This window comes from Peromyscus maniculatus, chromosome 2 (genome assembly GCF_049852395.1).
Source record: "Peromyscus maniculatus bairdii isolate BWxNUB_F1_BW_parent chromosome 2, HU_Pman_BW_mat_3.1, whole genome shotgun sequence".
Classification (NCBI taxonomy): Eukaryota; Metazoa; Chordata; class Mammalia; order Rodentia; family Cricetidae; genus Peromyscus; species Peromyscus maniculatus.
The window spans coordinates 71,602,960-71,629,214 of record NC_134853.1 but is presented as its reverse complement, the minus strand read 5'-3'; the positions used below and the strand labels follow the sequence as shown (position 1 = coordinate 71,629,214).

General features: G+C 50.0%; 1 protein-coding gene across 2 annotated transcripts in view; it reads right to left on the bottom strand.

Moving 5' to 3' along the window:
* The window catches only part of Col15a1 (collagen type XV alpha 1 chain), a 106,164-nt gene that overhangs the window by 57,325 nt on the left and 22,584 nt on the right, over positions 1–26,255 (bottom strand). For both annotated transcript variants that reach the window (XM_076564175.1, XM_006973679.4), the window contains exons 3-8: positions 14,448–14,995; positions 12,838–12,912; positions 10,848–10,928; positions 4,961–5,105; positions 1,670–1,770; positions 50–184 (exon numbers count right to left, since the gene is read on the bottom strand). In XM_076564175.1, coding sequence (XP_076420290.1) covers positions 50–184; positions 1,670–1,770; positions 4,961–5,105; positions 10,848–10,928; positions 12,838–12,912; positions 14,448–14,995 — 1,085 coding nt within the window. The remainder of the gene's footprint in view (positions 1–49; positions 185–1,669; positions 1,771–4,960; positions 5,106–10,847; positions 10,929–12,837; positions 12,913–14,447; positions 14,996–26,255) is intronic.

Genomic DNA, 26,255 nt, shown 5'->3' with positions numbered 1-26,255 from the left:
ACCTAGGAGAACCTCTAGCAGAAGTGAAATGTGTGCACAAACTACTCACTGGAGTGCCCACTTCCCTGGAGTTCTGGGTGGACATGGCTAGGGTGGGGCTCCCAGGAGGCACACTGCCAATCTCTGCTTCCAGGGTAGCGGTGACAGGCACCTTGGCCTCCCCAGTTGCTGTTGCTGATAACACCTAGAAACAAGGACACAGTGAGAGACCCTGCCACTGGTCCCTTAGCTCTGATCAACAAGCCTGTGGCTGGAGGGAACTGAGCTTCTGGGTCACTACATGCACTGGCATCTGGCATTCCTGCAGTTTCTTGACCTTAGGCACCTCCATATTTGTGACTTCACCCCAGTCTCAGACCAGTCCCAGGCTTGCAAAAGCCAGGAGACAGGGAACATCTCTGAGGCATCGAAGTCTCGCATTTCATGCTAACATCTGTTAGCAGACCCTGTGACCATAGGCCATCGCCTCCTGAGTCAGCTGGCTCCAGCTCTGGACATTCTGTCTAGACACACAGGTCTCCTGTGGCCACTCCTGTGCACCCATCTGGACACAAGGATGATGGCATTGTTCTCCAGGGGGCTTCAGCCAGATGCAGGCAGCACTCCGTCCTCCTCAGCCCACTCCAGCCTGACGTGCCTGCCTCTCTTTCTTTGTAGTTGTGTTTCCTCTGGGCAATGAAAAGATTTCTATAAAGTCCCACAACAAACGGGGAGCTAGAGCAGCTGTGGCTGCAGGTGTCATCAAGAGAGACATATTTGCCAAAAATCACAATGCACATCTTAACTCCAACACTCGGGAGGCACAAGCAGACAGATTTCTGTGAGTTTAAAGTTAGCCTGGTCTACATAGTGAGTTTCAGACCAGCCAGAGTCACACTGTCAGACCCTATTTCACAAAGCGGGTGGGAGGGAATGTTTATTCTTGTTTTTCGTGTGTGTGTGTGTGTGTGTGTGTGTGTGTGTGTGTGTGTGTGTGTGTGTTATGGTGAGTATGAATGCACATGTGTATAGGTGGATTCACACACACATGAGTCTGTGGAGACCAGAGATCAATATTGGCTGTCTTCTCCCATGGCTCTTCATCTTATTTTTTTGAGACAGGGTCTCTCACTAAATCTGGAGCTTGCCATTTCAGCTAGGCTGCATGACTACCAAGATCCTAGGGTCCTCTTCTCTGTCCTCCTGCCATCCACACTGGGGTTACAGACACTCATCACTGCACCTAGCTTTTACATGGGTGTGCTTTGGATCCAAACTCCGGTCTTCACACTTGTGCACAAACTCCAGAGTTGAGAGGTTGTGACCCTACTAGATCAAGCATTTCTCAAACTGGCCTTGTAGATATGAAAGGTAACTGCTAAGAACAGTGTGGACACACCCACAGTTAACAATGTTCTGTCCTGAGGGGACTGTACTCTTCATAAAGATCCAGTGCAAGATGATCACCATCATTCATCATCAAGCATGGGTGAAAACAAGCTGGGGTTGATTCTCCTCCACCTAAGCTGGTGTACCCCTGAAGCTTGGCCACTGTGCTTCCTCTGTACCATGGGGCCATCAGTTCTGATGACATTCAACTAAAACTCCTTGGTGATCCAGTCATCATCAAATTGAAATAAGCAAATGAGTCCCCTATTAGGCCATCATATCAAATTCGCCACTCACTCACCTGACCGTCAGTGATATTCAACAAGGCCCCATCCCCTGAACCACTGGCGTCCCCATCCACAGCATGGACCTCCAGTGTGTCATTCAGAATCTCACCAGACCCTACAGGAAGCAAAAATTGTGATATCAACAACTATGTTTTACAGTCTTGGAAGAGAATGAGGTCACTCTTTACCTAGTAACTTGGGAAGGTGTCCATGATCCCATAATACAAGATCAAGGGGGAAGAGCCAGCCTAGAGAACAGGGCAAGGCCCTAGGGCCTGGTGGCATCATGGTCTCTGGCACCTCCTGCTGCCTGAAATCCTGCTTTGCCATTTCCCAGAATATGACTCAGGGAAAATGCTTAACCTGTGCCTCAAGTACCTTCATCTGCAAGTGGAGATTGTGATTCCTACCTCATTGGGTAGAAATTATTCTGAGGATTATGCATCATTTGGCCTAGCTGATAGGAGGAAAGTGTTGGGAACAGTGCCTGGCACATAGCAAGCCACTCACAAATATTCATATCATTGGAGTTCTGTAGTCAATGAACATAAAAAAGGACTACATAAGAGAACACATATTTTTCCGTCATTACATGTGACTATTCTATTACACATTCATGTTATGCAGTAGTTATTACCTAGCACACATATTATTGTGTGTACGTATCTATATGTTTATGTATATACACAGCTAAATCATAGTGCTGAACTTTGGCTCTTCCAGATCATAGGAGTGCAAAGAGAAGGGGAGATTATTGTTTTTGTTACCATCGTTGTTTCTACAATTCTGTATTGATTGAACTGTTACCACATGCACACCCATGGGGAGGATGTCAGAGACAAATAGAATCCTAAAGCAGAGAGTCACTAAAATGAACGCATGCCCTTTACCCCGCTAGCCAAGCTCTCTCTTCTCTAGGAACCGTTCCACCAACCTCCTGCCAGACCAGAATTCCACATTCTCGGCTTCCTCCATAACACCCCAAGGCAGGTATTTCGCTCTAATCACAACTTTAAAATATTAATAGTATTATTAATTATTAGTACTATTATTAGCGGTGTTGAAGACTGAGCCTTAGGATCTCATGCAAGCTAAGAAGTACTGTCCTCACTGAGCTGTATCATTGGCTCTCTTACGCAAGCTCCGTAAGTACTCTATCACTGAGATGTATCTCCAGCCCTTTTTTGCATCTTTATTTTAAAAAAGGGTCCCACTAAGTAGCCCAGGCTGGCCTTGAGCTTGTTCTGTAGCCTAAGCAGGTCTTGGATTTATATATTCCTGTTGCAGTCTCCCAATTGGCTGGGATTACAGGCTTGTGCTGCCAGGCCTCTCGTAATTATCCCCCTTCTGCAGAGGAGTAAAGTCATAGCGAGCGTAGTGGTCAGGAGGGGCGTGTAAGCCAGGCAGGCTTGCCTCTAGGCCAGAGTTTCTCCATACATGCAGCAGTCATCTTTGCTCCACTGTCTCTAGCAGCTCCTGTGTGGCCTCAGGTTTGATGCACAGAGTGGTCTGACATTGGCCGATGCCTGAGTCCTCCCTGCTCTGACCACCAGGGGGTGCTGTGCAAGCAACTACTGCACCAGTGTCACACTGGATGGAGCTGGGGCCCTTGCTGTCAGAAAGCATGGCAAACACATGCCTCCAATACTGGAGAGTTTTTCCCATGCAGAATGGCACTGGGGGTACAGGCTCCCTTCTTACCATCATCTGGGCTGTCTATTCATCAAGAAAGGGAACACTTGAACCAGTTCTGAGGTTTCCCTTTGGTCCTCTGTCCGATAGAGGAATAAAGCTGTTCCTGGGTACAGGTGAGAGGCTCAGGTGGGAGTCTTGGCCTCCACTCAGACCTTGCCTTCTTAGACTGGAAGAGCCACCCTACCCATTGCCCTACTCAGAGGCCTTAATCCACCAACAGTATCCACAATCGATAATACTTCTATGTTGCCAGGAACCTAGAAACCACAAGCATCCCACCTTCTTATTCACCAGGAGGGAAGGACGGCTACTGTCCCCAAGGAGGGTTAAAAAGGTGTGCAATCTCAGCCAGGCCCACAGCAAATAGATGGCCAAGTAGGGCTTCCTTCAAAGCTGTGTCAAGCTCCTCCTACCCGCCCCCTCTGGGCTTCCCACTGCCACATCCTCAAAACTCCTTAGTTCCATTGTAATCTTATTAAATTATTTATAATTTTCCCATCTACTATTCTTTGTCTTACCCACAGACTTCCCAAGTTCAGTTGTTAAAATAACACTCATTAGCTATTACTGTAGATGACGCTTGAGACACGGAAATTTAACAGAATCAAAACCACCTGCAGTTTTACCACACATTGTGTGTTGGACAAAATGGGTAATGTGTATCCCCCACACATGCGAACAACACAGATTCAGAGTGGCGGCTGTCGCAGTTTTGAAATCTGCTCTTATGGAGAAGACTCCATTAGCAGGCCCATAACTCTTTAGAGCATCCTCATCACGTGGATGAAGGACATTGAATTTGCTCAAGCAGTCCCTGCTACAGGGCCTTTGGATAAAGAGTGCTGCTGGAAATGACCTTGCCCCTACATCTCAGAACTCTGGCCTTGGCACAAACGACCACCTTCTGGGAAATGGTGCCCTCGGACCTTGGGTGCATGTCACTCTGCTGCTTGGGGGAGTCACAGATATTCGCTAGGCTTTTGCTTGTGCACCTTGGTGTGGTGGCAGAAGCAGAGGAGCAGCAGGTGGCGCCTGAGGCCCGCTCTCCTCTTTAGGGTCCCATTGACCTGCTGGGTGACGATGCCAGTCTCTGGCCATCAGTTAGCTGCCCAGATCCTCTGAGACCCAGAGAGCTTGTAGCAGAAATCAAAACAAGTGAAGATTCTGAGATGGAACTATGAGCTTGTAGACATGTTGCCTGCCCCTTTTCAAGGGTTGGCTTTCCTCACCTATAAAATTGCAGCTAGCCATATTGACTAGAAGGCATGCTGGTGGGACTGGAGAAGTATGCACACACTTGGCACACAGTAGGTACTCAGTTAGCAGCAATGACTCTTATAAACTTTCATGTAGGGGGAGCAGAGGTAGAGTCTGAAAGCTAAAGACTCAGACGTTGGAGAGCAAGTGCCAACTCTGCTACTCTCAGGCCGGGTGGTCTTGGCTAGGTCATCTAATTTCTCTGTGACTTAGTTTCCCTGTCCTGTCTTTAAGGAAAGTGACTGTCGTTCTTCCCTTGAAGGGTAAAGGGATGGAAGGTAAGTTCTGTATGCTGCATGCATGGTGATTACTCCGTGGCAGACGACCATTCTGACATGTGTGTCAGGACTTGCCTTGCTCAGGGCTGCTATGCCCAGTGATGTTCAAGTTGGTTTCCGGGGTTCCTTCTGGCACAGGTTCACCAGAAAGCTCCATGTCCTCAGCAGGAGAGGATGAAGTAGGAGGCATGTTTATGGGATCAACGTGTGCTTCTTTAGGCTGAAGAGAGAAAAATGGAATTTACTTTTAAAAGAATCCTTTAAGTAAGAGCGGATTTTCTTAACAGTGAAGCAGGGAAAAAAAATCATGGGAAGTAATTTATCCACAGAATCCCGAATAATCCTGAGTGCCTATAACTGGCTGTGTCTCTGGGCAGCATCACACCTCCCAGGCCTGAAAGAGGTATGTGCTGGGTGTATAAGCTCAGAGACACCCACCACACTTCTGGGATGCCTGTGTCCCAGGCTGGCACAGAGCAGATGCTGGATCCAGGAATGTGTGAGTGGTTCTGTCAGTGAGTCAGGCTGCACCAGGAACCCTGTAAATCCAGCCCCAGAGCAGCACGGTGGGCAGGGATCTGACAGTGATGGATGTGTCGGCTTCCTTCCAAGGAAGCTCCTGCATCTATACAGCTTCTCCAAAGCCAGGTGAGGTCTTAACCAGTCTTACCAACGAGGAGGAAACAAAACCCAACAGTTGGAAATAAGGCAAGCTAGAAATCCAGACAGGAAATTCAGTGCTGGTCCTAAATGTCCTGACACCAACCCTGGATGCTGAAAGCAGTTTGTGAGACCCAGGGTTGTCAGCATTCAGTCTCTTCACTTTCTAAGATCCAGGTTGTTGGGGAGGATGGAAGATTGAGTAGAATGATCTAGTATTGAACTTGACTGTGGAAAAGGAACACATCTCTGCTGTTTTAAGACACCGAGGTGTTGGTGCTCATTTGTTACTCTGTGTGCATCCTAACAAGAACAAGCTCTTCTCCTAACGTTAGATTCTACTGTGCAGATAGTGAACCTTTGGTCCATCATAACAGGGAGGACTTTTAGGAGCCCTGTGACTTCAGAGTTCATGGTTTAGTCCTTTCTGTCAGACTTGGGTCGAATGCCTGCCTTGTATTTAGCTGACTGACCTATTTTGGACAAATCATACAGCCTCACTGGGCCTAAGCTTTCTCCTCTGTGCAATGGGGACAATGAGCAATGTTCTACAGAGGAGAAGAGATGACTCAGTGGTGAAGAGCACTGGCTGCTCTTCCAGAGGACCCAGGTTCAATGCTCAATGCCCATTTGGTATCTCACACCTGGCTCCAGAGGAGCTGATGCCCTCTTCTGGCCTCTGTGGGCACTACACACATATGATGCACATGCATACATGAAGGCAAGACGCCCATACATATAAAATAAAAGTGTACAGATCTGGAAAAAAAGAAAAGGAAAAGGAAATGCTTGTGCATTTTTAAGTAGTGAAATAGCCCACATTACTAAGAGCTGAAATTGAGACGAATGCAGTCAAGAAACAATGACTCTGAGCACCAAGCCTGGGACACTGCCGGTGATTTATCGCGGTGTCATTTCCATGGCAAAGGTGTGAAGGAAGGCTGTAAGGACTAGGCCTGGAAGGTGGGTAGAGTTCAAAAAAAAAAAAAAAAAAAAAAAAAACAGCACAGACATCAGGTCTCGGCTACCTGAGTTGGGCCAGGGCCATGGCTGAAGAAAACTTGCAGGCCAGAGCCTGTAGACGCAGCAGGGTGGAGGAGGGATGGAAGGAGAGATGGGCTTGGATGCAGGGACAAGGACAGTGCTGAGGGTGGGAGTGGCCGGAAGAATCTAGATTGGGGATGCTGAGGTCCAGCCCAGGAGGCCTGGGTGGGGTCCTGAAAAGCCCAAAGGGCAGGAGCTAGGCAGGGATGCTGAAAGAGTGGGAACGGCCAAGGCAAAGCAGCAAACCCAGCTAGGACCCACCCGTCCTGGGACGGACGCCTCTTCCCCTGGGAGGGGTCCAGGGGGAGGCTGTTTTCCATGGGTCCCTGATGGAGCTAGGAAAGCCCATGGAAGCCCCAATGTAGCCTCCAGGGGTGCCAACAGTTGGAAGCAGGGGTACTTTGTAAGACATGTGGGCCTAGGGACAGATATTTGGAGTAGACGAGGCTGAGCAAAGAAGAGGGCAAGCCTGAAACAGGTTGAGCTGTTAGCCAAAGAGATCTCAGTTGAGTCCTTGACCAGCCTTTCAGCCAAAATCTAACAGTGAGTCTTATCCCGGCAGCCATAGGCACCTAGGCCCCGCTCTGGGGAAAGGTGAGACTCCAAGGAGCTGACTATGGGGAAAGTGAGGTGTCTCATCTTGAGCACACACGGCTGTTGGCTTCAGAGGTAAGATGGACGAGGAGCCAAGCGTGGGCTGTGACAGTGTAGAAATATCTAGTCTAAAGACTTTAGTACATTTCCAGGGTATCATGGAGGTCTTTTTGTTTTTGTGTTGTCTTTTGCCGAACCTCACAGTCACTATGAGATCTACTCATTCCACAGATAGGTTCCTGTGGACCCACTGAGTGTCAGGTTGTTGGCTGAGCCCTGGGGCCGGAGAAAGGAATAAAGAACACATTGTGGCTACCCACCCCAGAGCACAGAGGGGCACTCACCAGACCCCAGTAGCCGATTTCATGGGACACAAGATAGCAGAAGCAAGGGCCAAGCTAGGGAGGGGGCGTGGCGGGAGAGGAGGCCTCACTGGAGAGGATTTGGCCTGGATCCTGAGGGGGGTAGGAATTTGCCAGAAGGAAGGAAGGGTGGGGGTGGAGGGGGGTTCCAGGGAAACAGAACTGCACAGGGCTGTTGGGAGGAAGTCCCAGATGGTATGTCTGGGAAGCCGAGAGCCCTTAGGTGTGGTTGGAAGAAGGCCTGGCTGTGGCTGGGAATCACCCGCAGAGCGCTCTGCCAATGTGGATTCTTGTTATTCACTCCAGACATACTGAACATCCAGGAAAGCCGCCCCGGAGGCTCCTTATTAAAGACCTCTGTCAGGCCCACACGGTTGGGCACAGGTGACCCACATGCACAGCCATGTTAATTCCAACTCAGCTGGAGATAAGTTTTCCATAAATGCAAAGGTATGCGAGCGGCAGCCGGCTGGGCAGGAGAGGCAGGCGCAGAACAGCCCAGGCGCGGCTGACCCTACATGGGAAGTGGGGAGAGGGAGGGCTGGCAGGCTGCCACCTCTAGCTCAGTTTGCCCGTTAGGGCCCGTGTTCTGGAGAGTGACAGGCTGCAAAGGCTGGGCATGGGGAAGTGAGATTCTGACCAAGAAATAAGCCAGACAGAGAAAGGAAGGACTGTCTGAGACCAAAGGGAGATTCCCTGTGCTGGAGCGGTTGCTGCCAAAGGAGCCAAAACCCTTCCGGGTGGAGTGACCGAGCACTCTGGATCCATAGTGGATCTGGCTCTGCACCTTCGGGCCGGGTGGCCTCAACAACAACATGGCTGTTCCAGGCCCGCTCCTATAGCATAGACCCCAGGAGGCCTCTCCGAAAGGTCACCACGGGCAGAGCAGCACACTCTCAAGAGTGAGCCGCTTGTGTAGGCACAGGGACAACGGTAGAAAGACAGAAGAACCCTGAGGATGGCATCTGGCAGGTGGGTGGTGAGGACCAGCAGCTCTGGGGCCATCAGGGCTGGGCCTAGGGCAATCCTCTTAGAGCAGAGGGCAGCCATAGGGGTTTGGAAAACAAGACAACAGGAAGCAGGTGTGGAGGGGGGGGGCTCCCAAAAGGAACAGTGAACTCAGAGTGTCTGCATTGAGTCTGGCCCTGAGATCCTTGGCCTCTTGGAATGTAACACAAGCTTTCGCCCACCACTGCTGTGTGCCAAGGACCACTCGCATGTCTGGACCAGGCGGGTTGTCCACCTCCCATACCAACCCGTGGAGCGGGCATGTTCCATGCTAACGGGGGAAGCTGTTTTGGAAAGGAACGCCAAGGCTAAGACCTACTCTGGGTAGGACTTGGATGTATAGCACTTCTCCCAAGTCCCTAAGAACCAGAAAGAGGAAGGAACGGACTCTCTGCCCCAGAGACTCCAAGGGCACCACACCACCAGCCACTTTCCTTCTGTCGCTTCTCCAGGTCCCCAGAGATCGATGTCACACCCTCTCTGGGCTGATGTTGCCCCTCCCCCAACACACACATCAGCCCCTGTGCCTGAGCACTGTTGTCACGGTGTGCTGGCTAGTCTTATGTCAACTTGACACACAAACTAGAGTTATCTGAAAGGAGGGAACTCAGCTGAGAAGCGGCCTCCGTAAGGTCCGGCTGCAGGGCATTTCCTTATGGTTGGTGGAGAAGCGACCAGCCCATTGTGGGTGGTGCCATTCCTAGGCTGCTGGTCCTGGTTTTAAGCCAGTAAGCAGCACCCTTCCATAGCCTCTGCATCAGCTCCTGCCTCCAGGTTCCTGCCCTGTGTGAGTTCCTGTCCTGACTTGCTTTGATGATGAACAATGATGCGGAAGTGTAAGCCCGATACACCTTTTCCTCTCCAACTTGGTCATGGTGTTTCATCGCAGCAATAGAAACCCTAACTAAGACACATGGGAAGAGGTCCGGGAGGCTTGATTCCTGGCTCCGCTACTACCTGACCCTGGAGATCTGCTCATCCCCCCGGGCACCCATTTCTACATCTGCATAGAGAATAATGCCGCCTTCCTTGCGGGGTGTTGTAAGGAAGAAGCGACATCGCATCCGCAGAAACACCAGCTCTCTCCCTCTTCTGCCTCCCCCTCCATGCCTGTCCCAAGCTGCCTGTCTCCACTTTTCCTTCCTAAATTCTTGTCTCATTCTCATGCTTGTGGCCTTCTCACACTCTCAAACCCTTCTGTCCTTTTCTGGCCCTCTCTGGGGACTGCCATGGGTTGTTAGCACCTCTGTCTGGGTCAGCCTCCCTCTACATTATGGACCTGTATACCACGAGGCAGCATCATGCTCAGAGCCCTGAGCATGTGGCCCACTGACCTGCACCCAGGATGTGCCCATGGGTGGCTAGGCCTAATGGGCACCCAAGACTCCAACACTGCCCCAAGCAGAGCATGGACTCCTTGGTTTCTCCATCTCAGGCAAGGTCTTGAGGACACACTTCCATAATCCCACCCAGACCATAAACCCACGGGTAGATGTCAGGAGATCTGTGCTCCAGCCTAGCTTGCTCAGCTTCCCTCTCTGGATCTGTCTGCCCATCTGTAATATGGGCAGTTGGCTATACACACCTGTCGAAGTCCTTCTAGCTTTATCAGACTATGGTTCTGTTCTGCCACACTCACATCCCTGCTGCCTGAGGTCTATACGTACAGTCTCTGCCTTATTTCTGTCTCCTCGCTTCCTATCAGAAGTACCTTCATAGAGTGACGAGCCCAGCCTGGGAGCTTTCTTTGCTTACAGCTCAGATGATGCTCCTTGCTAGTCTAATATATACATACATGCATCCAACACACACACACACACACACACACACACACACACACACACACACACACACACACACACAAGTGCTTCCATGGTCTGACTCAAGACTTTCCTCTTAGCTGCAGAACACATTCCCAGGAGGGAGAGAGGAGAACACCAAGATGAGGGTCACTGTTGCATGGGTCCAAGGCAACACTGAGTATCGCTCAGGGTTGTTTCCCTCATGCCCGGCACTTTCTGAGACTCACCCCTGCCTGCCTCATCTAATTCTCCAGTGACCTCCTACAATATAACTGATATTACCATCACTCCGTAGGGGGGAAGACAACTGAGGTTCAGAGGGACTGAGTAAGTTCTCCAAGGCCCAGAGCAAGTCTGCCTTTGCACACCTTCCACAGCCATGCATACAGGTGGCCCTGGAAAACTGGTCTGTTTGCTTGGGTGTGGGTGTGAGGCTGACTCCCCCGGAGGATCACACCTGACAGCACCCACAGGGGTAGCACCCATGCTCACCGGGGCTTGAGTGTAGGTGACAGCTTCCATGATCTCAGCGACTTCATCCATCTCCTGAAGCCCACTGGCTTCTCCAGATGCCTGTGAGGAGATAAGTCATGCCACACACCGTAAGGAGTCTTTCTCTGTCCCGCTAGTCCCCCCCCCCCAAGTGATACAGAGACTTATTCATTAATTATGAAAGCTCAGCCTTAGCTTAGGCTTGTCCCACTCGCTCTTATAACTTAAATGAACCCATTTATTTTAATCTACGTTCTGTCACATGGCTCGTCACCTCTTTGCTCCGCACTGCCCATGCTGCTTCCTCCATGTCTGGCTGGCTACTCCGCCTTCTTCTTCCCAGAGTTCTCTCTGTCTCTGGAAGTCCCACCTGACGAGCTATTGGCCGTTCAGCTTTTACACCAATCACAGCGAATACATCTTCACACAGTGTACAAACATCCCACAACAACACCCAGAGCAGGAGAGCAGGTGACACAGCACTGGGGTCCTTGGGAAGGTCAGAGACTTGACCAGCAGACTCTGATGGAGGGACTCTGTATGTGTGTGTGTGTATGCATTTGCATGTGCATGTATGTGTGCAGTTTGCACATGGCTGTGACTGCATATGTGTGCATGCATATGTGTGTGGTATGCATGCATGTGTATATACGTATGTGAACACATGTATGGATGTATATACATGTGTATACATGTTTGTGTGGTATGCATGCATACACGAATGTGCGTATGAATACATTATGTGCGGTATTTGAACCTGTGTGTATGTGTGTGCATGTATATATACATGGGCATCAGAGACAGGGTGGGAAATGCCATATGCACGGTTTCTGTCCACACTATTATTGCTACAGTCTGAGTTACTTCACCTTCCAACCATGCCCAGGCTACCTTCGTTCCCGCTTTGTGCAAGGTGCTCATGGGAACCCGCTCAGGGAGCCCTCATCCAACATGGCTTCCTAGTGTTGCCTGACCTTCGAAGCTGGCCCTCACGTCAGTCCAGGAGCCTGTGCTGTGCTCTGCCGGGGATCCTGTGCTCTGGGGCCCCTGGGTTGTTTATACCTCACCATGAATGCAGAGCAGAGACAAACACAGAAAACTCCCCTTGTTTCCTCGGCTGGCTCCCCGTGAATGTCACGGGCGCCGAAGTTCAGACATTCAAACAGCCCCACATGCTACCTCTGGTGCACAGATTTCTTTTCTAGCACTAAATTAACGAAACCGGCTTCCAGTTTGTTCAGAGGCTGACATCACTTAAGGAGCAACAGTCACAGGAAACACCACTCTGCCTGCCTCTGGCTTTGGCACCACGCTCCTGTCTGCCTGGAAGGCCCTGCAGACAGCGCCTCTGCCTGCCTGGCTTCCCGCTCCTCCTCCTGCCCCTCCTGCTCTCCGACCAGCTGAATTGGGTCTGAGGCTCTGTCACTAAGTTGTGTCTGCAAATGTGTGTCAGAGATGGAGGAGGGGACAGCGCCCGAAGTATATCCCCTCATCCCCAGCCTACACCCGGGGACTGTCACAACCAGCAAATCCTGGAGGGAGGAAGGAAGGAAGGAAGGAACCATCTTTCCTCCTTGGCCCCCACCCCACCCCCAACTTAGGAATTGGTTCACTTGCCAAGCATAAAACCAACCTAAATTTAGGTTCATTTTTATAGGACTCTACACCCAGAATATCTTAGCATTTTAACTCTGATTTTAGAATCCTGACACCCTTCTTGGCAGGAAGGCTGGAAACCAGGCCATTGACTGCCACAGCCACAGGAACACCTCATAAGACACACAGCCCCCACTCCAAGGAGACGGCTGAAGAGCTTTGAAAAGTGAAAGAAAGCCAAAAGCCCAAAATAGGACTTGGGGCAGTGCTGGCCCTGATGAGAGGCTTTCAGGGCTGCATGACGCTGAGGGGGAGGAATGGCCGGGCACCCAGCCTTCCCCTGGCTGACTGGGGGATGAGGGTTCCGAGTGCTGGGGGGTAGGCAGAAGCTCACCGAGGACTCTTGGGCTTCACACAGCTCCTCAGGGGTCCTGGGGTCAGTATAGATGGTGAGCTGCTGTATGGAGCCCTGGGGAAGAGAGAGATAAGAAGCATGGGTTACTTGTATACGTCACAATGTCCAAGGAAGACGGGAGTGTTCATATGAGGGAGACGCCTGCAAAGGACTAACTGGCATGGCCATGTGTTATCTGAGGTGACAAGGATGCTGGGCACACCCCACCCAGGCTCTCTGTCTGTTCAGGGGACTCTCCTTGTGTGCTCCCATTGAATACGGACTCCCTTAGCATATGTTCAGAATGTGGACAGCCACAGCAGCCCAACATCTCCAGGGTCCCTGCAGGGCAACAGCAGACCCTGAAATGTGTCTTCCCTTCCCTCCAGAGCTCAAAGTTTCCTTGCTAGACATTCTTGTCACACGGAGAGCTGCCAGCAGCCTCTCCATCCCACTCCTGCTGACTGTCTGGATCTGGTGCTCACTCTTCAAAAGCCAGCAAAGCCAGCGTGTACACGTGTGTAACATGTACACAGGACATCAGCATTCCCACTGAGCGACAAGTAAATTCGATTTCTGCCCTCTAGTGGTGCCTTTTTTTTCTTTTTGGTTGGTTGATTGGTGGTTTTGGTTTTTTGATTGTGTGTGTGTGTGTGTGTGTGTGTGTGTGTGTGTGTGTGTGTGTGTCTATGTAGCTCTGGTTGTCCTGCACTCACTATGTAGACCAGGCTGGCCTCAAACTCACAGAGTTTGGAGTGCTGAGATTAAAGGTATGCACCAGCATGCCCAATTTTGACAAAGAATCTCAGTCAACCCAGTAGTCACTCTGTAGCTCAGGCTGGCCTGAAACTCATGACTCACTGCAATCCGAGTACTGGGATCTCAGGAATAACCCAGGATCTTGCCTTCCTTAGTATGTCTGATTCACCCTAGAGGCATCCTGGCTCAGTACTCTTGTGCGTTAAATGAACTCCTCTGATAACTTATTCTCTTTAGAATGGCTTCTGAGCAGAAGCCTGTTCTGGTAATAAAGTTGGCCTTCGAATTTGTTTGTTTTAGGACTCTCTGTTCAAAAAGAAGAAAGAGAAGTTACTTCTCATTCCAATCATTCTGACGCATCTGTCTTTACAGAAGTTATTTCAGCACAATTGCCATCCACGTCTAGAAATGAAGTCATTTTGAAAGTAGCACGCTGGACTCTTCTTTAGACATGGCTTTCACCAAACAAAGTGCCTCTTACTAATTTCCCACACAGGCCTGTAACTTACTATGTAGCCCAGGTTAGCCTTGCCTTTATGATCCTCCTGCTTCCGTCTCCTGAGTGCAGAGATTACAGGGTGCACTAAAACACCCGGCCTCAAGATAAGGGCCTTCATATTCACATTCAGACAGTACAACAGATCACATAATACAGTACTGCCTAAAGCCTGCAGCCTCAGTTTATGGCAGAGTACTGGGATCATTGGCTTCCAAGCCTAGAGTACTTCCCACATGGAGTACATGCCGTGAGGGGGCATAAGAATAAAATAACAACGATCATTGCTCCTGCTTGGGGTGTGTGCGTTCATGCTCAAACTTCTCTGGTCTGCGGGGAGTGGACTGAAACTCACCGTAAATCTCTCCAGTCCCGTGGCTCCTGCATTGCCCACAAAGATCCCAGCACTGGGCTCGAAAGTCAGAGGCCGGGAAGATCGCTGGAAAAGGACGTGGCTGTGTTCCTCACAGTCCACGAGAAGGGCCACTTCCTCGCCCTGGACAGTCACAGCAAAACGATTCCACCTGTTGGTCATCACGGGCACTGAAAAGGCTGCAGCTTCACGGGACACATGGGAGCCTGGTTCCGTGTAGTACAGGATAACCCGCTGGTGGCCATCCTCCACACCGGAAAGACGCAGACCCAGGTAGATGACTTTCTGGAAAGCGTCAGTAATTGCAAAGAGCACGCCTCCCTGGGCACTGCTAGGCTTCACTGCCACACCGATGGCGAAGTCCCTGAAGAAGGTAGGTGGGATGAGGGTCCTGGCTGGGCGGCCAACATTGGCACCAGGCCCAAAGCTGTAAGCCGGGAAACCACCATAGCCAGTGACAAAGGACACGGAAGAGGGTAATGGAACACCGATGAGCTCTGTGAGGTCCAGATGGTCCTGGGAGGCTGACCCTGTGGGGAGGAGGAGAGGCCGTGATTCCACCACACTGGACAAAGGAGGAAGGAGCCACAAACACAACTGGATCCCGTGGGAATCCACTGAAACTAGGCTTTCTAAATGACAGCCTCCACAATGAAATGTGATGTGCAATGTGCGTAAAAGCACACGACTATAACTCACAAACACCGTTTCAGAAAGCATCTTCGTGAATTCTCAGCAGGCCCTTAACTATTTTCTCCTCCCCTTTAATTATTGTTTTTCTCTTTTTAAAATTAAAACCATGCTGCAAAGACTTACTAATTGATTTGATTACTCGCTAAGGGGTCATGAGCTACACTCTGGAAAAACATTTACAAATCATTTCTAGAAAAAAATATATATATAGTGCCCCCCCCCATTAACTTGGAGATTTCTTTCATTACTTAACCAAGGGGAATCAGATTGTATCACTTTGTTTTAAATGGGGTCTTTTGTTTACATGCCTCAGAGCGTAGGGGGTAAGCAGGCACAGAGAGGTGTGTTCCCTAGAGTTCAGCACAATTGAGCTTTGCTTCATAGTGGTAACCATTCAGCAGCAGCAGCAGCAGCAGCAGCGGCCTCAGCATCCCCACCATCATCCACATCCCAGCTCTCTCTCTCTCTGTACCAGGTACTGCTCTGAGCTCTTTACATAATTTAAACTCATTTCACCCTCACAAGAACTCCAACGAAGTTAGGTACCGTTACTTCCGCTTCCTTCTGACTAAATCAAGGCGGCCAGAAGCTAACAAATTGGCAAGCAAAATTCAAGTGCAGAATTCAGTCCTAGAGTCCCTGCCCCAAGCTTGTGCTCTTCACTAGCGCTCTTGGTGGGGTTGGTAGACCTCCTCCATTGCAGCGGCCTGAGGAAGAACCCAGGTCTGACCATTGTCTCTGGAGGAAAGCTGCAGGATCGTCCGGTGGTCTGCATCCATCCCTGAGCTGATGTAGAAGTGGCAGCAGTGAATGAGAGGAATGCAGGTCTCAGGTAGAGTGGACACATCCGGTGCCACTGAGCCCGTGGACAAGGCTTCAGGAACAAAGCTAGATCCTGAGGATTTGGCCGGGGTGGAGGACCTAGAATGATGAACCTCTGAATGGAGCCCTGGCCCCCTTAAAGGCCAGAGGGCAGGGCAGATCTCCTAGTGGCCACTTGGGCTATAGCCAAAGGTCAGAGCTCCTAGACCATGGATAAAATTCTCCCCTATCACAGGAGCAAGTCAGAGGACGGCCCATACGAATGACTAAGACCATGTCTCCTAGTCAGCTTCAATTGTCAACTTGACACAGGCCCGAGTTATCTGAATCCCTCAGATAACTTCCAGTCTCAATTGAATGATTCTCTATCAGTGTGGTCTGTGGGAGCAGGTTCTTGACTGCTAATTGGTGTAGGGAGTGGGCAGCTCACTGTGGGTGGGGTCCATCCAAGGCAGGAGGTCTTGGACTATATAAGAAAGCTAGCCGAGCCCAGGTTTGGGGGCATTTAGTAAGCAGCCTTCCTCTGAGGTTTCTGCTTCAAGCTCCTGCCTTGAGTTCCTGCCCCAGCTTCCTTCAGTGATGGATGGTGTCTTGGAAGTGTTAAGATGAAATAAACCTTTTCCTCCTCCCGTGCTTTTGGTCTCAGTGTTTATTGCCCTGGTAGAAAAGTAAAGTAGACCACTACCCTTGTAGCCCCCAGTCAAAAATGGGAGAGACACAACAAACCTTTTTTTTTTTTTTTTTTTTTTTTTGCTGCATCTCCAACAATCAGGAGGCCCCTGAGCAGGGACGCGCCCCACTGCACTGGGCTAGGGGCTGCTTCTGTCCTCGGGCTCCTTGTATAGGGCACCCACTGCCATTTTCCTCTGCTGTTTTCCTTTTCCCCATAGCAGCACTGGGAATCAGCTGCTACTATCCCATTTCATGGATGAAGAACTAAGACTTAGGACATGGAATCCTGACCTGCAGATACCCAGCCAGTGGTGGGGAGGAGAACTGTAAGCCATAGCTAGCTTGACTTTTAGTTATCTCTAAGTCTGATGAGAAGAGGGGTTCCTACAAGGGTTCTGGACGAGGCTCAGCTGGAGAGAGAGGTCCCCATCACCAACAGGGCCTGAGACAAGGGGACCACAGAGCAGATAGCACGTGTGTGTGTGTGTGTGTGTGCGCGCGCGCGCGCGCGCATGCGTGTGTGTGTGTGTGTGTGTGTGTGTGTGTGTGTGCATGTGTGCGTGCGTGCGTGCGTGCGTGCGTGCGTGCGTGTGTGTGTGTGTGTGTGTGTGTGTGTGTGTGTGTGTGTCTCTTTGGTCATACAGAAAAGGATGAAGAGTACTATGGAGGCACTCAAAAGTCAAAATGGCAAATCCTGTCTATTTAATCATAGTGGAAGACACAGTGGGCTGGGGAGACGGCCCAGTCAGCAGAGTGAGGACCTGAGCTCAGATCCCAGCAGCCACATAAAACGTTGGGTGTAACTGCACTCCCTGTATCTCCAGTGCTAGCGAAGCAGAGACAAGGGGGTGCCTGGAGCTGGCGGCCGGCGGGACAGCCTAGCCAGATTGAATCAGTGAGCTCCAGGTTCAGTAAGAGACTGAGAAACTGCCCAACCTTGACTTCTGGCCTCCAAGTACATGCTCACCTAGACAGACAGACAGACAGGGAGATAGACAGGCAGACAGACAGACATATACATACAAATGCACACACACGTACATGTGCCCATATACACAAATAACATTTTAAAAGGAAAAACACAGGTAATCACACAGCGTTATTAGGGTGACTAAATGAAATGTCATGGGTGCTGGCCTATGGCTCATGATCAGTAAATGATGGAGATCCTTCACCTCTGCGCTGCGCACCCCTGTCATCAGACTTTCAGGTTTGGAAAGGATACAAGTTCCACCTAAACTGTGTGGACCTCTTCTTGTCTGGTGTGGGAACCACTAACAGAAAGTAGTCACTGAACACTTGAAATGTGGGTCTTCCCCCCTTGAAACATGCTGTTTTAAATGAAAAAAACCAAAGACTCAATTTGGGGAAAAAAAAGAACTGGAACATAACTAATAATTTTCATGTTAGCTATGATTTGAAATGACAGTTTGGAAATTTGGGGGTTATATGTTATTTCAAAATTTTTAGCTAAGCCTTGTGGTGCAGGTCTATATTCCCAGTTACAAAGGAGGCCGAGGTGGAGGACCATAAGTTTGAGGCCTGCTTGGGTTACATTGTAAGTTCAAACCCACCCTGGGTAATTTAATAAGACTCTGTTTCAAAAATAAATAGAAGAAAGGCTTGGGTGGCCAGGTAATGTGGTGCACACTTTTAGTGCCCATACTCAGGAGGCAGAGGCAGACAGATCTCTGAGTTTGAAGTCAACCTGATCTATAGAACAAGTTTTGAGATAGCCAGGGCTACACAGAGAAACCCTGTCTGGAAAAACAGAGTGAGAGAAAACAGATGGGGGAGCAGGGGAGGGAGGGCAGGAGAAAGGATCCAGGATAAAACCCCTGGTTCAACACTTGCCTAACAGCACAAGACCCTCCGCTGCAAGCCCAGCACTGAAAAAAATAAAAATTAAAGAATGATAGGCAGAAGCAGTATGTGCCCAGCACTCGCCTTAAGAAGAGAGCCACCCGTCAGCTCTGGTGACCCTCTCCAAGCCAATTCCTTTGCCCAGACCCCTGAGGACCCATTCTTGGGATTCCAGCATCACCATTTCCATGCATCTGTGTTTCCTATGCAAGCTGTGTCTGTAATAGAGTGAAGAGCCACTGTGAAGGCATCTAACCCTCCTATAAATGCTGGCATGCTGCCTATGTTCATGTCTCTTCTTTCTTTCTTTCCTTCCTTCCTTCGTTCCTTCCTTCGTTCATTCGTTCGTTCATTCGTTCCTTCCTTCCTTCCTTCCTTCCTTCCTTCTTTCCTTTCTCCCTCCCTTCCTTCTTCCCTCCCTCCCTCCCTTCCCTCCTTCCCTCCTTTCCTTCCTTACCCCTCCCCAAAGTTATAAATTTTGGATTAATCCTTGTAGAAGTTGTGGTCCTTGCTCTTACCACAGTATTCATGAGGTGAATAAGCCTCAATGGGCAGGCTTTCTTTTCTGGTGATGGAGAGGAAGGTTTCTGTGGATTTCCAGACAATATTGCTACAGATTCCTTTATCTCCATCTCCTGTGTTTATGGGTACAAGTCACCCCATGGTGCAGATGACAGGGACTTGTGGGTGACATGGGTCTGCTCACTTACTATTTCATTGACTGCTGCTGAAGTGCTCTTTGAAGATTCTGTGCCCCTGACCATGCCCATGGGTGGCCTAGCATGCCCATGTTAAGGGAGAAGCAGAGAGACTCACTTTTAGAGAGGTCCATAGGGCCTTTCAATCTCAGTGATATGTTTGATTTTTAAGATTAGTTTCAATGAAATATTCACTGTATTGTTGTTGTTGTTATTACTTTTACAAACAGTCTCACTAGGTAGCCCTGTTCATGGTATTCCCCGGTATTTGCTCCGTAGACCAGGCTGGCTACAAAGTCACAGAGATCTGCCTGCCTCTGCCTCCCCCAGTGCCAAGATTAATAACAGATACCACAATGACTATAAGGATTCTTCAGAACACACTTCATTGGAAACATTTCACAACCTTTATAAAAACAATCACCCTCTTCAACAAAAGAGAAAATTTTATCAGGCAGTATTCCTAGCTTAGGAATCTATGATGGACATCTGTGGTCCTCAGGGTCAGGCAGTCACCCAGTGACCTGAGAGACCTTTTCTGTTCTGGGCCCAGCCATGACCCTGTCTTCCAAAAGAATCTCCAATGGCTCCTGGAGTGCTCGCCACTGTCACAGACCTTCCACCTCTGCCCGGATGCCTTTCCTACGTCACTCACTCCATCTACCTCAATTGTCTTTCAGAATAACTCACTCTCCTGCTCCTCTTCCTCAAGACTCAGCCCTCCTCCTCTGCGGCCATTTCCCCTCCAATGCCCACATGCTTTTCTTGGTGGGGCTGCGCTGGAAGCCCCTGCGCGCACACCGGGAGCCTCTGTCAGAGCTCCCTCCCCATGTCACCATTGGATGGCTTGTTTCTACCCACAATGGATGATGAGGACAAGATTTCACCATTGTTCCCAGGGCCCAGCCCTGTGAAGATGAGTGAATAAATGAACAAACTAATGAGGTAACAGAAGGACAGATAGACGGATGGAAAGAAGGATGAAAACTTCCAACCTTCTCGTTTGACAAAACATGAAGCCGAGGTTAATGGAGAGAAAGTTTCCGATGATCACGGACCGGGTTTTATTTTCAATTGAATGTTATCCTCTCCAGTCTGTAGCTTGCTTAAAGACAGACAGACATCCATTAGAAGTAATTTGGGTTTGAGGCTCAAACTCCACAAGGCATAGGTTAAAAGAACAATAAATCTGGTTAAATTTAACTAGACAGAAATAAAATTCTGCATAGCAAAAACTCATAATAGTGATTTCATAACTTGAAGACATAAACTTGACTACAAAGAAATGAAGATCTGAGGACCAAAGCATTTTTTTAAATCATAATAATATTAATCCCCACAATGCCAGCTAAAAACCAGAAGCCGACAGAAAGAGCAGAATCACAACATCACAGACAACAAACTCTCTTCTCTAACGTGGAAAGCAAATGGATAATGCCACAGTCAACAGAAAGACGAGCAAGGGACAGGAAGTTCTGTCGACAGCAAAAGAAACAAAGCAGCTCGTACGTAAGTATATGGAAATATTTGCCCTTGTAATGAAGGACGTGCAGGGGCTGTAAGGCGAAACCATTTTCCTTATCAGATTGGCGGCATTCAGAATGTTGGCTAATCGAAAATGCTGGCAAAAGGCGGCTGCATGAGGCCCTCTCCTTCACCGCTGGAGAGATCCTAATTTGTGTCCCATCCATGGGGAAGCAATGTGACGTCCTTCAAAAGTACTAATGCATATGTACTCTTTGAGCCAGAATAGATAATAAAATAGATCCATGCAAGAGAATTCAATGTAGCCTTCCGAATGACATGACTCCTTAGGTACTGATCTGAGCAGTAACCATGATGCAGTCAGTAAAGAGACAAAAATAATAAGGCACAGAATAATTACTCTCAGTTAGAAATACCAGTGCTAGCATATATCAACTACATAAGTATGTAAGGGATATTGAAGCCCATAGTTATGTTGTATATAAAGTTCAGACCAGCAGTGAGCTATATGCATAAGGTGAACTAAGAGCCTGTGCTGTCTGGAGGCACCAAAGTTCTCAGTTCAAGTACACTGTGAAGTTTCCACAATGGTGAGACTAAGGGTGTACTTCTCAGAATGCATCCGTTGTCAATCATACATTAGAGTATATTAGGATACCTCTGGAAGAATGCCAAAGAAAGTGGGGCTGGAGATGATGTCCAGGGAAGGGAGCAGAGGCAGGCAGCTAGGAGCTGGTGGGATGCTTCAGTGTCTGCAGAACCAGTGGTTCTGTAAGGGTAAATGGGCTGGCTCACATCCAGTGGTCTGTTTCTGAGTGGACTTAGGGAGTCAGATGAGAGGTTGGGGACACAGAGTAAGGGGTCATTTAAATCAGCTTAGGCTTGCTCCAGGTCAGGCATATCTAGACTTGTATATGGCCATTTTGTGAATTTCCATTTCCAAGCATCTGTTTAAAGTTTTTTTTCATAACCCTCATTGTTTTATGGGTCAGGGAACTGGTGGTGAGGAGGAAGAGGCATGGCCATGAGGCCTAGCAGCAGAATCTGGGGTGACTCAGACTCCACATCACAAGTTCCCAAGATCCTTGGCTACCCAGCCTTCCCAGGCACTGGCCCATGGTGGACCAGCTGGAGAAGGGAAGGGGAAGCAGACTACAATAGAGGACACCTTCAGCTTTGGTCGGAGCCGGGTTCCCCTCCAGCCACTACTCTCTACCAAATGTACAGCCTTTGGGTAAATGACCAGGGTAACGTGGAGCCTTCCTGCCCTTATCCTATGGGATGGTGACATGAAGCCCATGTTATCAGCAAACTGTACAACTTGCAAGGTGTAAAGTTAGCAAACGCCATAGCCTGAGGACTCTCTCCAGCCAGCTCCCTGCTCCCACCCTGACTCTAAGGTCTCAGGCCTGCAAGGGAGGAGAAGTGTGCAGGCACTGGCCCACGGGCCCTGTTTCCACTGACTCAGCCACAGACGGAACACCCTAGTCTTGCAGCCTCGCTCTCAGCAGCTCCACCTTCTTCCACATGCGTGGTTCCATGGCCTGGTACGGAGGGGAACGACCCCTGGCCTGGAGTGACCCATGCTCAGGCCTGAGCCTGTGCCTGCTGGCTCACTTAGCCCTGGCTTCCAGCGGAAAGGCCACCTGCTCAGGCAGCCACAAGGGGCAGGGAGGAGGAGCCTGGGAGCCAAGAGAAACAATCTCAGCAATTTGGTCCATGTCTTGTCCTGGGATGGCTCTGTGCTGAGGGCAAGAGAGAAAGGGAGGTCACAGCTGGTGGGAAGATATCTCTCCATCTTGGAGGGACAAGGCCTGGGAGGCTGGGAATACTGCTGATGGGGGCCGTGAAGAGAACTCCTGGCCTTGGGGACATTGAAGTGACTCACACTTCCCCATAGATTTTAACATCTCTCCTAGGGCAGCTTCATGTCTTGAGCAAAACTGTGTGCCTTAGAACACCCAGCATGCACTCCAGCCTCACTTCTGTACTTCTTTAATGTATAGGAGTTGTTTCATCTCCCATGGCAGGGGTGTTCAAATAAAGGCCCTCCCCACACTGTGCCTCATGTAGTGCTGAAGATATGGAGGAAGCCGAACCCAGACCATCTATCATCAAGAAGTTCATTGTCTAGATGGCGGCAGTTATCATTTACATTTCTTGCAAGCTCCAAAGCTTTCAGTGGTTCCCTGGTACCTTCAACACTGAGTCAAAGTTCCATTCCAGACACTTCTCCGGTTAGGGATAGATAGAGCCTAGTATACATGAGGCTCTGGGTCGATCTTCAGTAGAGTGTGGGGGGACACACCAATCCCTTCTCTTTCCTCCCCCTCTCCCTCCTTCTTTTCTCATGCTGTTGGCTCAATTAATATTACTTTTAAAGTTTTTTTTTTTAATATGTGTTTTTCCTACATTTATGTCTGTGTACCATGTGAATGCAGTGCCCGCAGAGGCCAGAAGAGGGCGTAAGATTCCCTGGAACTGGCATGACAAGCGGTTATGAGTCAGCATACGGATGCTGGGAGTGGAACCCGGGTCCTCTGTCAGAGCAATGACTGTCTTAGCCACGGAGCCATCTCTCCAGCACCCTAATATTATCTTTGCATCTTCTCACCAGAATTTCCAGGCTCGGTCAGCTGTACCCCAACACATGGAGCTCCGTTCTCATCCCACAAACAGAGCCCCGCGCATCTCTCCCCTGACACACTCATAGGGTTTGGCAGGGCTGCCAGTCTGCAACGTGGCCCGGGGAAAAGAAGGCAGACAGAGCACACAGCCTGGGCGTCTTGCCCCTGGAAACTTCGGTTCAGACTCCTCGGGGATTTCAGGGTGGCCTTTCCCCAGAGTACAGGGAGGAGCCATCCGAGGGCTTTAGAGAAGGACCCTGCAGGGGAAAATCTGAGCAGGGTGCCACTTTCTTCCCAAGGGTCCAATGCCAGTTTCCATGGAAACCAGGGGGAAAAAATCCTAGCAGTGAGGAAACAAACTGGACTGGGCTCAGCCTTTGGAGGAGGTGAGAAGCAAGAACACCTGCACCTCCCTTGGCCCCCCAGCCTCAGTTTCCCTTTCTGTGCTTTGTGGAGACCATTCTTTCCATCTGTGGAAGCAGTGCCCAGGGCTGGGCTGGGCCTTGGAGCCTGGCGTTCCTGAAGAACCGTATCTGGCTTTGCAACGCTCTATCCCACAGATGACCATCTGGGACCTGAGCCCAGGGCTCGCGCTTGTCAGCATTTAAGGCCCCAAGAGACTAAACTGCTTTTCTTCTGGCACCGGGTCAAGGCCCGCTGCGGAAAAGTCCCAAGAGCCTTGCCCAACAGCCGGAACGCTCCACCATCGGGCGCGGCAGCGGCCCCTAGCGGCTTCACGGGGACCTGCGTTTTCTCCGAACTTTCTGCCCTGGGTCCAAGGGATGCTGCAAGTGCTTGGCTTGGGGAACCATGGGGAACCCAGATCACAACCACAGAGTAGTGGTCAGAGATTTGAAGCGGCCCAGAAGGGCAGGCATGACGTCATGTAGTATTCTGTGGCCAGGCCGGGCCTAGAACCAGCTGTCAGAGCCTTCATCCATGGTGTGTGTAAGACCTCTGGTCAAGGACTCCTCATAGTGTTTGGCTTGGACTGGAGCCAGCAAGCAGTCTTGGGGTGTTCAGGGTAGGGTGGGGGTGACTGTCTTTAGGACCCTATCATGGCCTTAGAGTCCAGAATTCCCTGTGCTTCCCTCAACTACCCCTTCCAAGCATGAGGGAGAACCCCTTTCCAGCTATCCTACTGAGAACAGCAATGTCCACACTTCTTGGGATTCATAGATTCTTGTTTTCGTTTCTGAGTATTGAATCTAGGGCTTCATGTACGCTAGGCAAAGGCTGTACTACTGAGCTATACCCTTGGCCTTCTTCACTTTTTGAAACAGGTTTCACTGAATTGCTCAGGTAGGCCTTGAACTTGTAAACCCCCTGCCTCAGTCTCCCAATCACTGAGACTACAGGTCTGTAACAACAGGCTCATCTGAAGGCGTTTCCTGTCCAGCTGGACACCCATACAGAGAGGCGGTACCAAGGACTAGGGTGTGCCTAAGGCGCCCCCCCCCACCCTCCAACTTGCTCTCACTCTTGAGAGACAGGACATGAGGAGTTTAGTAAGCTGCAGACTTCTGACAAAGAGGGCGCTGTCCTCCCTGGGGACAGAGTCTCCTCCAGTGCACACCCATCAAAGGCCACCTGGTTCCTGCTTGCTCACCTCCACTGTTGGAGGGCTCACTCTCAGTTAACATCCCTGATGACCGGAAGTTCTAAACCTTCAAGGGTCTTTCTCATGTTGAATCAAGCCCATCCTCCCTATGACTGCCCCACCCCACCAGCTGGCAGAGCTCTGCCCCCCCCCCCCCGGGACCACAAAACGCACCTTCCATACGGTGGTCTCTCAGATGTCATAAGGATAACAGAAAGGGCATGAGCCTACAAGACCACCTCCGTCACCAACTCAACACATGGGTTCAGGAGTCTCTGTGCCTCTTCCAAGTCTCTGGCTCAATATCTGCGAACTAGAGTCTGGACTAAATGTTTTCCCAAGGCCCTTGCCAGGTCGGAGTGCCTCCAATTCCGAATCCTCATCTGCCTTCCAGTTTTTCTAACCACCCTAGCTAGGCAGCCATTCCTTCAGGCCTGGAAGAAATGAGTCCTACAGGGACCAGGAGAACACAGTTCTCCCCAACAGACTTCTTGGTCTCTGGACAGTGTGGCCTGGGCAGCCTTGGGAAGTAACAATGCCTTCAATAATGTCATTGCACTCTGCCTGTAAGGAAACTCAGCCCCACCCTGTATGGGAACTACAAAGACCCTCCAGTCTCCAGAGGCCCTGATGTACCTGACTCCCTCCGGGAGGGACATGAACACAGAATACTCCAGGCCACACAGCACCAGTCTGCATCCACCAAAGTGCAAGAGGTTCTTAGACAAACCTACCTCCCAAAGCATTTCTTAGAAGAAGAATGTTTCCCTGCCAGGGAAAAGTCCTAGACCCACTTAGGAAGGAGACCTGGCCGGGCAACCATCAAAGACCCCATTTTTCTGAGTTACAGAAGAGCATTTTTCTCCATGTAAACTGAGAACGCCTCTTCCTTTTTCCGGTTTTCATATATAGCGAAAGAATTTTCCTTCTCAATGAAGTTACTGTGTGAACACTCCCTCAAGCAAGTGCGCTCTCTCTCTCTCTCTCTCTCTCTCTCTCTCTCTCTCTCTCTCTCTCTCTCTCCTTTTCTCCCCCCCTTGTTTTCTCTCCTTCCCTCTCTCCTCTGCTCTAGGCCTCTTCCTCTCCCCATTTCCCTCTCTTCTGTTCTAACCCAAAGAGAGGATGGTTAATAAGGATCTAGGATCCGGGATTTAGGACTACAGTCTGTTTCCCTGGTCTTCAACTGGGGAGCATCAGAAGTTACCTGCCCAGTACCCTCTCTCCTCTCTCAGTTATCCCCTCACCTGCTCCTCCCATAAAAGGGTAGCAAGGCAGAGAGCATTCTCTCACTTCTCAAGGAGAGACCCCTAAAGAGTGAGGGGACAGCTTG